The following is a 14620-nucleotide window of genomic DNA, read 5'->3' on the forward strand; positions in this document are numbered from 1 at the left end:
TGATTATCATTGAGAAGAGTGCCTTTAAATAGGCTCCATACATGCTCGTAATACAACTTAACATCTGTGATTAGGTGTGAGTGGGTGGCTCCATGATTCTCTCCATCTTTTCTCCTAGATTAGCTCCTTGATTCTAGCAAAGGTAGATGCCCCTTTGACTTTTGTCTTGTGGTTACTTTTATCCACTCCCTTTTGCAAGAACATGTGCACGTGCCTTTATGCTTTTGTACTTGGATAATGCTTGTCCTCCAACAACAAAACCTGGACTGGTGGGGGCTTCCTTGTATGGGACACACAGCTCTTACCTGAGAGACGATGTGCTTTGGTACCTAGCCCTTAGTAGTGAGGGAGTGGTCCCAGGGAGGACCACTCTAGTGGTCCTCTCTTGGTGCCTAACCCCTAGTGAGGGAGTAGTCTCAAAGAGGACCTATGGTTGGGTGATAGCTGGCCGATTCCTCTGTGTGTGTCCTTGTTAATCTCTATGCAATGAATGGAATCGAGCTATTGGGCAGGAGCTATCTTAGCGAGAAGTCACACGTATGAAACCTCTCCCCACCTCCCCTGCAACGGTTGTATCAGGATGCTTTTTTGTAGGAGTAAAAAGAACTATTCTCACACTTCTTCTTTAAAGAGTGTCATGGAAGAGGAGATCCTCTTGCTAAAACCATGGAAGAGGAGATCCTCTTCCTAAAAGCATTCCGGGCACATTGCTGATTTAAAAAATATTTTATGTTTATTGACCCATTTCAGCAATCATAAAAATCATGGAATAAAACAACAAACTTTGGATCATGCATTTATTCAAATTGTAGCTTCTAGAAAAAAAACATCGATAACAAAACATACCCACCAGCTGTGTGGGAATTATATCCTAATCAGTAATTCTACTTTATCGTCTGTGACTAAGCATTGCAAATGTTGGCTTGATTGTAATACCAGGAAAGAAACATGATAAAAAAACAGAGGTTCTTCTCCCCGATGCAATTATTCTGCCATCCAAGACCACTTGTCATCAGTATGATTAGACCGGGCCTGATCAAGAACAAGTAGATATTGACCTATATACACATGATCAAGAGGCCAAAACATAAAGAATGCATCCAGTTTATAAAAACTGCAGTCCACATGTGAAAGGAAGCCAACCGTCCAGCCACAATGGTGATCAAAGCGAGCAACACAGCGCCCACAAATGCTACAATGCTTTGATCGTGCAGGCCTAGAAACATAGCATGGACAAAAAATCTTAGAGGTTAAACCAAAAGGTGTATTTCAGGTGTAAAGTACACTGCATACCTTAGAAGCTCTAGGTCTTTACCTGGCCAAGTTGCAAGTTGAACATGTTTTTTCTTCATACAAAATCCCATCATATGGGTACACAGATAGATAATCCGACACATTTGCAGCAGTTATCGTGCCGGGGTCACTAAAGCTCGTGATTAGAAACAGAGCGGCACCCATAATCACACCCCAAGTTCCTAGATATCTGCAACCAACTACTCTACATGCTCAATGCCAAAGTGGACATTCTTTTAAGTTGCAGTGAATACTAGACAAAATTTATGTTAATACCATTCATGACACTTGCCTGTGTATTGCTGAGACATAGTGCCCAGGAATGTATTCAAATGAGGTGCTCACAAAGGCAAAATAGGTTCCACCCAAAATTGTAAAGTAAAACAGCTGCATGTCACCAAAAATAGGATTGTAAGTCTGAATCTTTCACCATGGCTTATTGACAAGCAGACTTCCTTTTTTTAACAAATTGTTAATAGTATTTATAATACAAATCCTCCTCCTACTTCTGGTCATTTGATCTACCATCAGTAGGGGGCCTAAAATCGAGGATTTCACTCTTTTGGACCTCAAGCGTTGTTTTATATGGCCAGCCCCTGGCCGAGACCTGGGCAAAGTTTGAAGGCTGCACAAACTTGTCCAAACCTGCTCCATGACAAATTCCTATTGATTTTTCCCTAACACAAGTGTCCAACAGCATCATCACCAGCTTTCCATTGCTCTTTGGTTCCCAGTTTGCTCAGTCTCATAGGCCTTTGGCTCCAGGCACTGATAATCCCTTCGCAGGCATGTAGATAGTGCACTAACCCCGTGCAAAGCCTGATCCTCTTAATCACCCAATGACCCCTATGCCTTTACCATTAGGGTTCACAATGATCTTCTCTCTCACCTAAATTACCCTGTACATGGCCTCATTAGTCATGACTCATGGCACACGCAGCTGAGACCTAATGCATGTGACATCTTCTCTTGCTTATCCTTGAACAGAAAGACAGGGTGCAACATCGCACTGCATGTGGATTGGTACAACTTCAAGTCTTCTCAGGTATTCACATATAGGATAATCCAAAATGCAACTCTTGTAAATCAATTTACCACTTGAAGCAACTTCTCAACATCTCCATATTTGTCTACTAATCTGTTCATATTTTGCATTTGTCCATTTCACGCCAATATATGAAACCGGCCTTCAAAAATTTGACGGGCAGTGAAACAAAACACTCGCACACAATACATTTCAACACCTTTGAGGACCTGGAAAAAGAAAACAAATAGGGTGAGCTACAGTGCTCCTGCAATTAGTACAAGGACACCGATTGGCCCCAAAACGCATTGGCGCCCCTTGCGGTATTTCCTTACTTGATGAAATTTGAGTACAACGTACAACTTGTCGAATCCTCCACCAATAGGATCCCTTATAGTTTCACCCAGGACTTCCAAAAGAGAACTCTCGTTATTACAGCAGAGCATACCATAGAGAAGGCACACTTGTACAACACCTCCCTACTTGAAAAGGTCTTCTCCATCTCTACCATGGATCCCTCAAACCCTTTCCCAAACAGCAGTAGGGCTGTACCAAACCATATGTCCTTTCCTATAGTCACAACTTGCATGTAACCTCGAGAAAACTACAACCTGTTCACATGAATCCAAAGACATGTTTTCCACATGAAACCAAAGACCTGTATCCGATAAACCAAAGACCTGTATCCCATAACCATAGGCCTGTTTCCTCGAAACCAAAGTCATGTTTCCTCTCGAAAACCAATGTCCTATTTCCATGACAGATATACCATCCAAGCACGGTTGCCAAAACCTAGAGAGAGAAAGATAGAGGACATGTCAAGCAATCCCTGAATACACAAGTCCAAGATGGAGAGGAACAGTACATCTCTTCCAAGAACATCATCCCGTGCATCTTATGTGACCGCTCCCTACGGGAGGCCTACAAATCGCAAGACAATATACACATATTTAGAACACTTAATTTAACTGTTATTAAGCAATGGAAACAACATCAGCAACACAAATACTGGAAATATTGAAAATACAAATGACACCAACACTGGGGCCGGAAAGGGCCGGCCCCCCCCCTCAATACTTTTTGTATTTCTTGGAGTATTTATATTTGTACAAGTGTCACCAGCCTGAGAGGCCAGATTTCTCCACAAGGGAGTGAAAACAACCAAATAGAACTGGTTCAAGTCGATGAAGAGATGTTGGGCGGGGTAGCCCCAAATCACATGCTCATTCCCACCTTCACTGGGTGGACACCTGCCTTTCACTGGTCTTCCGAGACCGTGCACCAACAAGCACGCCCGTACTAACGCAGGCCAAGGGTACACCGTGGAGGGAACGTGGCCTGGTTCCCCAATGAGCTTTGCTCCCAAATTCCCTAGTGAGTCTAACCTTCACTGGCTCTCAGAAACTCTGAGAGCGCGGTTAACACCACACAGGGAAATATACTAACCACACCAGGAAGAATTTTCTGAACATGGTCGGCATATACATGACATGCTCCTGCACCACACAACTTAAAGCATTTTCTGAATTTAAATTAGCAAAGTTGAGATTTATACAAATGACAAAAAGAATATGAGAGCACCTGGTACGGTGAGTACAATCCAGATACAACCGGTACAATTTGTAGCAGGTGTAATCAAGCACATTATGTACTTCACAAGTATGCAGATACAACCAACCCGGTACTATGCAGATACTTGTACTTGCAGCAAGTACAGCAAGTACACAAGGACAGCCAAAAGGTACAGTAGGTACACAAGGGCAGCCAGTAGGTACAACAAGAACACCAAGGGCAACCAACAGGTACACGTGGGCAGCTTCAGACGGGTACAACAGCTAGGTACAATCAGGTACAACAGCTAGGTACATGCATGGTACAACAAGTACTGCAAGGCTGGTACAGGCGTGGTACAGCAAGTACTACAGGGCTGGTACAGGCGTGGACAGCAGGGCTGTATGGCGGGTACTGCACATACAGGTACAGCAGCCAACAGGCGGGTACAGCCAGCAGCAAGGAGGCGTGGGCAGCTTTAGGCGGATTCAGGCAATGGATAGAATAGGCTGCAGGCAATGGAGAGAAAGAAACCACCAACCCACCATGTGGGAAATTTTCAATAATGTTCCATGCAAAAGCCTTATCAAAGGTTATAAAACCTTAATACATAATTAACACTTATGGGCACCATCCAAAAGAAAATGTCCAGTCCTTCTTTTAAATGTGTCTGAACACATTAGCTTATAAACATTAAAGTTAACCATAGCTTATGGATTTTACATTTTAAAAGGGGCAAAATGACAATACTTACCACCTGTTCACACGCCACACCACCAAGTCAGCAAACAGCATTCCACGGTACATTGGGGGCATCCCCGTCCAATGTACTAGCATGGCATAACAGGCAAACACACGCAAACAAGTCATGCAAAGACAAATTTATGCATGCAGGCATAAATGCATGTGCACAAATAGTGGACGAAATCTCCCTTTCATGAAACTTGTACAAGAGGTTCCTGTCGGGCACAAAACTGGCGCGACAAATATAAAAATATGTCCTGGTCTTCCTATGGAGTGACAATCCCATAGGTAAGACACCATCCTGGCTATACACGGGTGGCATCAACAAGCTCCCGTCCATACAGCATGAAGCAAATCACACACGGGTGACACGAAACTTGTTCCCGTCCATGTGACGCAGCACTGGTCGCACACGGGTGGCATTGATCTGGCTCCCGTCCATGTGACACCATAAAACTGGCCCTTTCACATGGGACACTCGCCTAGCCCCATGTGAACATGGCACAAATCTGGCCACTCTATGGAGTGACAGTCCCATAGAAGTGGCTCCAGAAATGGAGATGGACCAAATGGTGACATCCCTCGGGCTTCTAAACAGTTGACCTCAACTGAAAAGCCTGAAGATATGCCTGTAGAAGCTAAGGGTAGTCAGCAAAATAATCCTCATCTACCCACTTTGCATCAATTGGTAAATAATTTTTAAATTTCACAAGGTATCTCCTAGAAAGCTTCCCATGTGGTAACTTTCTCTCCTTGTGGAATACAATCTGCTCTGGCGGAAGGATCTCCTCAAGCTCATCAACTTCTGGCGGATCTTCTGTGACAGGCTCCTCTGGATCTGGCCCCACATACTTCCGCAAAAGACTCACATGAAAAGCATTGTGAATCTTCCAAAGGCTGGGTAAAGCAAGCCTGAAGGACACTTCATTGATCTTGTCAATCACTTGGAAGGGTCCATAATATCGAGTAGAAAGCTTTGGATATGATCCCTCTCATCCTGGCCTCTTCCGAAGCCTAGCTTTCTCAAATTTAAACAATACCCAATCACCTTCCTTGACTTGCATGTCTCTCCTATGCTTGTCAGCAGCACTTTTATGCTTATCTTGTGACCTTGCAATGACTGTCCGCACCTAAGCAAAGGCTACATCCAAGTCACGCACATACTCATCAGTTGCAAAAATCTCATCCTTAGTACAAAGGATGGGTGGCAAGACCACTCTGCCATAAATAATCTCTGACGGGGCCTTTCCCGTGGAGGCATGAACTGTGTTGTTGTGAGCAAACTCTACAAGTGGAAGATACTTCTACCATGCAATCTTTTGATCTGCCACATAAAACTTCAACAAATCCAACACGGCTGAATTTGCAGCTTCACTTTGGCCATCCGTTTGGGAATGATAAGCTGATGAAAACTCAAGTTTAGTGTCCATGTTATCAAAGCCCTCGAGAAGAGGCTCGTAGTCCTGGGATCTCTATCCCCAACAATGGACTTAGGCATACCATGATGCTTGAAGATGTTAGCAAGAAAAAGCTTCACCATATGATCAACTTTAATGGTTTTCTTGACGGGCAAGAAGTGAGCTTGCTTGCTAAACCTGTCCACAATGGTCCAAATAGCATCATTCCCATGTTGGGATCTAGGCAAGTCCATAATAAAGTCCATAGTAATACTTTCCCATGGCTGCGAGGGAATAGGCAATGGCTGAAGCAAACCTGGAGGCTTTTGCCTGTCAAATTTCACCTTTTGGCAAGTAAGACATGCACGTGCATATGCCTCAATGTCTTTACGCATGCTTGGCCAAAAGAAATATCTCTGAATCATGCATATAGTAGGCATGATACCTCTATGACTAGCATAAGGTGGAGCGTGACATTCCTCCATAACCTTTGGACGCATATCCTTCACCACACATTAGTAGTTATCCTTCATAAGATAACCCTCTTTGATCACATAAGAGGCATGTGAGTGACCAGCCATCAAATCAGTCCATATATGGCAAAAATCAGCATCCAAATGATACAAATCTCGCATGGCAAATAAGTTCCCATGAGAGGCCACTGAAACTGCAACCACATAAGGCTTCCTGGATAATGCATGTGCCACCACATTTTTCTTTCCCGGAGTATCTACAATCTGAAAATGAAACATGGAAAGAAAGTTTGCCATTCTCATCTGCTTCTCCGAAAGCTTTGTTTGAGATAGAAAGTATCTCAAGCTTTGATGATCTGTCTTGACTACAAATTCAGCCCCAAGAAGATAATGTTTCCATATCTTTAAGGCATGAATTACAGCCAAGAGCTCTTTCTCATAGAGATCCATATGAAGCTCAGCATCATGCAATCGACGGCTCTCATATGCAACTACATGACCTTCTTGATTTAGAACAGCCCCTATACAATCGCCACAGGCATCACATTCCACTATGAATGACCTTTGCAAGTCGGGAACAATCAATACGAGTCCACATATGATAGCATTCTTGAGTTGCAAGAAGGCATCCAGCTCCTTTGGAGTCCATTTAAAAGTGGCTTTCTTCTTCCTGAGATCATGTAGAGGGGTGGCTATCATGGCAAAATGCCTTATGAAGCGCCTGTAATATGAACATAACCCCAAAAAACTACATACTTGATGTACATTTTGCAACTCTGGCCAATTCCGAATGGTTTCTATCTTGGCAGGATCCATTCTTACACCATCCTTGGATACAATGTGACCCAAATAGTGTATCTCTGAAAGAAAGAACTCACTTTTCTTGGCATTAATGAAGAGTTTATGCTTCCGCAACTCTTCAAACACTGTGGCTAAATGAGTCCTATGCTCCTGCTCATTCTTGGAGAAAACCAAGATGTCATCAAAGAATACACCTGTGAATTTTCGATGAGGTCGGAATATCCTATCCATCATAGGATTGAATGTGGCTGGGACATTGGTGAGACCACAAGGCATCACCAAAAATTCATACAATCCAAAAGCTGTCCTGAATGCAGTTTTGTGGACATCCTGTGGCACCACTTGTATCTTGTGATAACCACTCTTCAAATCAATATGGCTGAAACAAGCTGAGCCATCAAGCTTATCCAAAATGTCATCAATACGCGGAATTGGAAATCTATTCTTGATGGTGAGCTTATTTAGAGCTCTATAATCCACACACATGCAGAATGATCTATCTTTCTTTTGAACAAGAAGCACAGGAGAGCAATAAGGTGAGCAACTTGGCTGAACCAAACCTTTCTCCAAAAGCTCATTAACCTGCTTCATGATCTCTTCTTGTTGTGCGGCACTCACACGATCTGCAGATTTGTTAGGTGGAGAACTACCTGGCATAAGATCTATGCGATGATCCTCGAGCCTTTGAGGAGATAGTTCACCTGGCAATGCATCAGCAAAACAATCTTTATATGCATGAAGAAAATTCAGCCTATCCTGAGTCAAAACATCCACATTTTGATGACTTGGTTCAATGCTATCATGAACAAAAACCAAGTACGCAAAAAGACTCTTTTTCATTGTTTTATTAATCTCGATGTGAGATACAAGTGGGATAGAATCCCCTTCCTTGCCAGCATCAATAACATGCATGCGGCCTCTATGCATAAAGGAAATCCTGTTTGTCTTGTACTCTTTGCGGGGCTCAAGCCTATGATGCCATGGCTTGCCAAGCAATACATCACATCCATTAAGTGATGAACTAAGAAACGCTCATGATCAAGGTAACCCTAGATATGTATCCGCAACTTCCCAATAAGTGGAGTAACCTGCACCTTTTTACCAACAAAGGCAGCTTTTGCTTCAATTTGAGGCCCCATGTCCTCAACCTCAATACCCAAGGCGGCTGCCATCTGAATAGAGATGAAGTTATCTGTTGCACAATCATCAAACATAAATAGAGCGGGCTGATCCTTGATTTGACCCCATGCTTTGCATACCATCCTCTCTTTTCCATCATGCTTTGTGTTTCCCTGCACATCGGAAACTACATGCACATTTGTCTTGGTTTGCTTGTCCTCATGCTTTGGTTTGCGGGGTTAGGGCATTGTCTAAACATATGCTCTTTGCTGCCACAAGAAAAGCATTTCCCCTCCTTTGCTCGGGGGTCAAGCCAAATTTTAGGTGGCTATCCATCTTTTTGCAAGTTTGGGACAGCCTTCTCTTTGCTCTTAGAACCCCCTTGATCTTGCTTAATTTTGAGCACCAATTGCTCCGTAACAAGAGCAAAGGCTATAAGCTGTTGCAAAGTGTGTTTCGGGTGCAATTCAATGCCTGAACGATAAGTTGGTTGCAATCCGGAGCGAAACTTCCTCTTTCTTTCATCCTCGGAAATTTGCATAAAGGGAGTTACCTCAAGCAACACTTTCCAAAACTTATTGACATACTGCTGCACACTTTCATTATCTTTTTGCTCAAGTCTATCCCACTTTTGGGTGAGAGTTTGCTCCGCATTAGGAGGTAAGAATTGGACACAGAATCTGTCCTGAAACTCTTTCCAAGTGCAAATGGGGTCTCTGGTGGTCTTTTCAGTGATCCACCAATGGGCAGCTGTCCCCTTCAAGAACATGCTTGCATGACGAATTTTGGACTTCTCAGTGAAGTCCTCATCACTAAAAGCAATATCAAACTGGGCCACAAAAGCTAGCACCTTAGAGGCATCATACTCTCCATGAAAGGCATCAAATTTCACGGACTTGTCCCCGGCTTTGAACTCCTTGAGCTTCTTGGGATGTGGTACATGTTCTTCTCTTTTTCTCTTCCCCTTATCCAACGGGGTAGCTCTCTCTGCATGAGCTTCATGGACAATGATGGGTGTTCCACTAGCCAAAGTAACATGGGTCTTTGATTCTTGTGGCCCACTGCATGTGACCTCGTTGAGAAATACCTTGTCTCACCACACGAGACTACTCAATAGGCAAGGTCTTTTGGCTTGCATGCCGACCACTGTCCCCATGATGTACATACCTAGAATCCAAATGGCCTTGAGCATGCATAAATCTGTTTCCTCCTGTGCCATGAGGAGTGGATACATGGCGAGAGATAACCGATACTTCTTCTTTATGCAAGTATGATCTCAACCTTTGAGAGGCTGGGTCTCCATGCTGCAAACGGGGTGGACTCTTGAACAAAAGCTGTCCATCCTCTCCCTCTTTAAGGTCACCCTTGCGGATAAGATAAGAGAGTGCCAACTCCCTTGGCTTCTTACCCACTTCTCGAGCCATAGACTCAAAAGTCATGTCCACAATAGCATCAGCTTTCTTGGCTTCTATGACACTTTATACATGGGGGTCCACATGTCCACCATAGCATCAGCTTTCTTGGCTTCTATGACACTTTATACATGGGGGTCCACATGCAAGAATTTCAGCTCTTGCTCTTTTGCCTGCAAGAGCCTCTTCATGTGCTCCAACTCAGCCCTCAATGCATTGGGCTCTTCCTCGTGCATGGGTTCTTTACCACGTGATGGCTGTCCCATATATGCACTGTCATAGACTCTCTCAAGAGGTTTATGCCTTCCATGCAATGCATCGGAATCCCGTGAAGCACTTGATTGGCCCCTCGAATTCGGCACTTCCAATGGGCTGCCCTAGCTGTCCATTGAATTAAGTGTTCGTGCTTGCTTTCGATCTCAAAACTCCGTGTCTCCTCTTGAGAAAGAGAGACGACCGAGCTCTGATACCAATGTGACCTCTCCCTACAGGAGGCCTACAGATCGGAAGACAATATACACATATTTAGAACACTTAATTTAACTGTTATTAAATAATGGAAACAACATCAGCAGCACAAATATTGGAAATACTGAAAATACAAATGACACCAACACTGGGGCCGGAAAAGACCCCCCCCCCCTCAATACTTTTTGTATTTCTTGGAGTATTTATATTTGTCCAAGTGTCACTGGCCTGACAGGCCAGATTTCTCCACAAGGGAGTGAAAACAACCAAACAGAACTGGTTCAAGTCGATGAAGAGGTGTTGGGCAGGGTAGCCCCAAATCACGTGCTCATTCCCACCTTCACTGGGTGGACACTTGCCTTTCACTGGTCTTCCGCGACCATGCACCAACAGGCACGCCCGTACTAACGCAGGCCAAGGATACACCGGTACTATGCAGGTACCTGTACTTGCAACAGGTACAACAAGTACACAAGGGCAACCAGCAAGTACAGCAGGTACACAAGGACAACCAACAAGTACAGCAAGTACATCAGGGACAACCAACAGGTACATGTGGGCAGCTTCAAGCGGGTACAACAGCTAGGTACAATCGGGTACAACAGCCAGGTACACGCGTGGTACGGCAGGTACTGAAGGGCTCGTACAGGCTTGGTACAACAGGTACTGCAGGGTTGGTACAGGCGTGGACAGCAGGGCTGTATGGCAGGTACTGCACGTACAGGTACAGCAGCCAACAAGCGTGCACAGCCAGCAGCAAGGAGTCGTGGGCAGCTTTAGGCGGGTACAGGCGATGGATAGAATAGGCTGCAGGTGATGGAGAGAAAGAAACCACCAAGCCACCACGTGGGGAATTTTCAATAATGTTCCATGCAAAAGCCTTATCAAAAGTTATAAAACCTTAATACATAATTAACACTTATGGGCACCATCCAAAAGAAAATGTCCAGCCCTTGCTTATAAACATTAAAGTTAACCATAGCTTATGGATTTTACATTTTAAAAGGGGCAAAATGACAATACTTACCACCTGTTCACACGCCACACCACCAAGTCGGCAAACAGCATTCCACGGTACACTGGGGGTGTCCCCGTCCAGTGTACTGGCACGGCATAACAGGCAAACAGGCAAACACACGCAAACAAGTCATGCAAAAACAAATTTATGCATGCAGGCATAAATGCATGTGCACAATTAGTGGACGAAATCTCCCTTTCATGAAACTTGTACAAGAGGTTCCTGTCGGGCACAAAACTGGTGCGACAAATACAAATAAATATGTCCTGGTCTTCCTATGGAGTGACAGTCCCATAGGTAAGACACCATCCTCGCTATACACGGGTGGCACCAACAGGCTCCCGTCCATACAGCACGAAGCAAATCACACACAGGTGACACGAAACTGGTTCCCGTCCATGTGACGCAACACTGGTCGCACATGGGTGGCACTGATCTGGCTCCCGTCCATGTGACGCAACACTGGTCGCACACAGGTGGCACTGATCTGGCTCCCATCCATGTGACACCATAAAACTGGCCCTTTCACATGGGACACTGGCCTGGTCCCATGTGAACATGGCAAAAATCTGGCCGCTCTATGGAGTGACAGTCCCATAGAAGTGGCTCCAGAAATGGTGATGGACCAAATTGTGACATCTTAGCTTGATCCTCTATATCACCAATCTCTTCAACAAAGCCTACAATACATGATGAGAGAGAAAAGAAAGAAGAAGAAAAGAAAAGAAAACTATATTAACGTCCTTTCGAGGCCACATCTGACCTATAGGACTAATCAGATACATCCATGTGATTACATTCCACTTCGGGGGCAACAAAATGAAAATAGAGATAAAACTAAAAATAGTTCAAATTCCCTACATGACCGTAGGAGAATCCTAGATAACATGAAGGATTTCTCTAGCAGCTACTCTTCATTACTACCATGTTTGGTTGTCCTGAAATTTGCAATAACAGCTCTACCTCTACGGTAGACTGCCCATTTTCCTTGTTTCCTTGCTTCGTATACTCTATTCTCCTGCATCAAAAAGGTTTGGGGAATAAGGCCACCGCCACCTGCACCCCATGGTTTGTAAACAACAGCACTGTTGTAAAACATCAGCAGGAGCATTATCCTACGCAGCCGTACAACCCACACAAAGCTGCCACAACAATAGTCGAGATCAACAGTGCCTCCTCCAACAACCCATGCGCGCATACGAGCGCCCACTGATATACATACATACATGCGAGAGTGCGCCCACCGAGAGCAACATGGAGGTGCGCACAACAGCAGCCCACATGTGCGCTTCCTATCCTGCAGTCGCCGGCCTACCCCTGCTGTCCTGCGTAGCCACACAATCCTACCTGCCGGATTGCAAGAAAGAGAGAGAGAAAGGAAGCGAGCACTGTCCAGCTTTGCGCTTTCCTGTAGCCTGCCAGTCCCCTTCCAAGGGAGAGATGGAAGGAAGTGTATTCAGCCCGGTGCTTCCTGCAGCCCATCCCACCTGCGCTGCTGCTCTGAAGTCGCCTATGCTTTTTGGCGACTGGCCAAGGCTGAGATATGCCTGCACCGGCTTGCTTTAGTGGCGACTGGCTGCAGCTGTGCACCCATCCCCTGCACCGCCTACCCTCAGTCCATACGACTGGCTGATGTCGTGCACCCCCAACCAAAGCCTTGCCTTGCCACTTGCTGTGCCTTGTGCCGTGTGCCAACGACCATGCCATCCATGGAGAAGAAGCGCCACACGCTACACGCCACCACAATGACGACCCACCTCGAATTCTGCCAACCTTCGCTTTATAAACTTGGATGCGATTCGCTTTCTCCAAAAAGCCAAAAGCAGATAGCAAAAACGCATGCCTTCAAATATAATAATATTATTTTATCATCAAAGGTTTTAAAACCTTATAAACTTTTAAATCCTTGTCCCCTTCACACTTGGGCCGGCCACACATGGGTTTCCTTTTTAAATCCAAACAGATGCCATTCACCCTGTCCATCCCGTGCCCGTGCCCACCAACTTGTTGTCCTGAGAAAAACACAAGGTCGTAACATACCCCCCTCTTGAAAAAAAGCAAGCATCCTCGATTGCACTCAATAACACAGTAAGGCATCGTAAGAGCAAAGATTCCCCATATGACAAAAGCAATGCCCCTCCAGTGCATCTGGGTGATGAAACAATCATTCTGGACAATAAGGCCACACTGTCACGTCAAAGTGACAAACAACTCTTGCTTGTTCCTTCAGAACCTGCAGCAAAAGTCTAAAACCAAGTGGAAACACGTAACCTGTGTTAGCCAAAAACAAAACCATGCATCATTCTACATATGACAAACATATGCATGACACATATATATGCATTCGCAAACAATATGCTCCTCAAGATGCTCTACCTAGTCCAAAATAACAGTCTCAAGGCTCCTCGCAAGCCTTACGCCCATGGGCATCCCGCAAGACCCACGATTGATGGTACAACATGAGCATATGAAAGCACTCAATGCATCTAAACTATACATCCACGAAGTACTTTCCACATATGTCCCTCTTGATGCTTTATCCACTCTGCTTATGGCCATCCCGCAGGGGCCACACTCAGTGATGCATCCATGAATATAATAAAGTACTTGATGTATCATACCAATATACATGCATCACAACACTCAATCCAGAGTATTATCCAATGTATTCTCAAGGGTACCAGGATCCAATGGCACCAAAATACAATAATACCTCAAAAAGCGTATGCATACATGCACAAATAGAGTTCGATCCATATATCCATGAACCAAACCAACTCTAGGACTGCTCGCAAGACTTATGCCCTTCATAGAGTCTCCAAGTGTTAGCTCAAGTTGCCGCAGACTTTGAGCTCAACCAAGCCATGCCATTCCAAAGGGAATCAACTCCACAAATAGCATCATCTAAAAACCATCCATAGTTGCAGTTATAGTTCATGGTGCGGCCGACTGTGAACCATACCCAACTTTACCATCTCATATGACTAGTACACAATATCATAGAAGTCCCATAAGCAGATGTACCTCTTGAGCATCAGGCAATGCTCCAGACCCCAGCTCTGCTGAACCTAAATGAGCTATAACAAGAGTCGGCTCCAACTCAAAGGCATCAAGATAAAGCTGCAATTCCTGAGGTGAATCTACTAAGTCACGCTCCTCCATCCACTTTGCATCTATCGATGAATAGTTCTTAAACTTCACAAGATAGCGACGGGAAACTTTACCCTGTACCTTTCTTTCCTTATGTGCCAGTATCTGCTTGGGAATAAGAACCTCATCAAGTTCCTCCGCTTCCGTCTGAGCCTCATATGATACATCCT

General features: G+C 44.7%; 1 protein-coding gene across 1 annotated transcript in view; it reads right to left on the minus strand.

Moving 5' to 3' along the window:
• Nucleotides 1-14620, minus strand: part of LOC147605053 (DHHC-type zinc finger family protein) — a 97880-nt gene that overhangs the window by 78694 nt on the left and 4566 nt on the right. The window contains exons 3-6 of the mRNA XM_086793791.1: nucleotides 1586-1680; nucleotides 1316-1483; nucleotides 1144-1216; nucleotides 937-989 (exon numbers count right to left, since the gene is read on the minus strand). Of these exons, the coding sequence (XP_086649917.1) occupies nucleotides 937-989; nucleotides 1144-1216; nucleotides 1316-1483; nucleotides 1586-1680 (389 nt within the window). The remainder of the gene's footprint in view (nucleotides 1-936; nucleotides 990-1143; nucleotides 1217-1315; nucleotides 1484-1585; nucleotides 1681-14620) is intronic.

This window comes from Cibotium barometz, chromosome 60 (assembly GCF_041138505.1).
Source record: "Cibotium barometz isolate CiBa-2024 chromosome 60, ASM4113850v1, whole genome shotgun sequence".
NCBI lineage: Eukaryota > Viridiplantae > Streptophyta > Polypodiopsida > Cyatheales > Cibotiaceae > Cibotium > Cibotium barometz.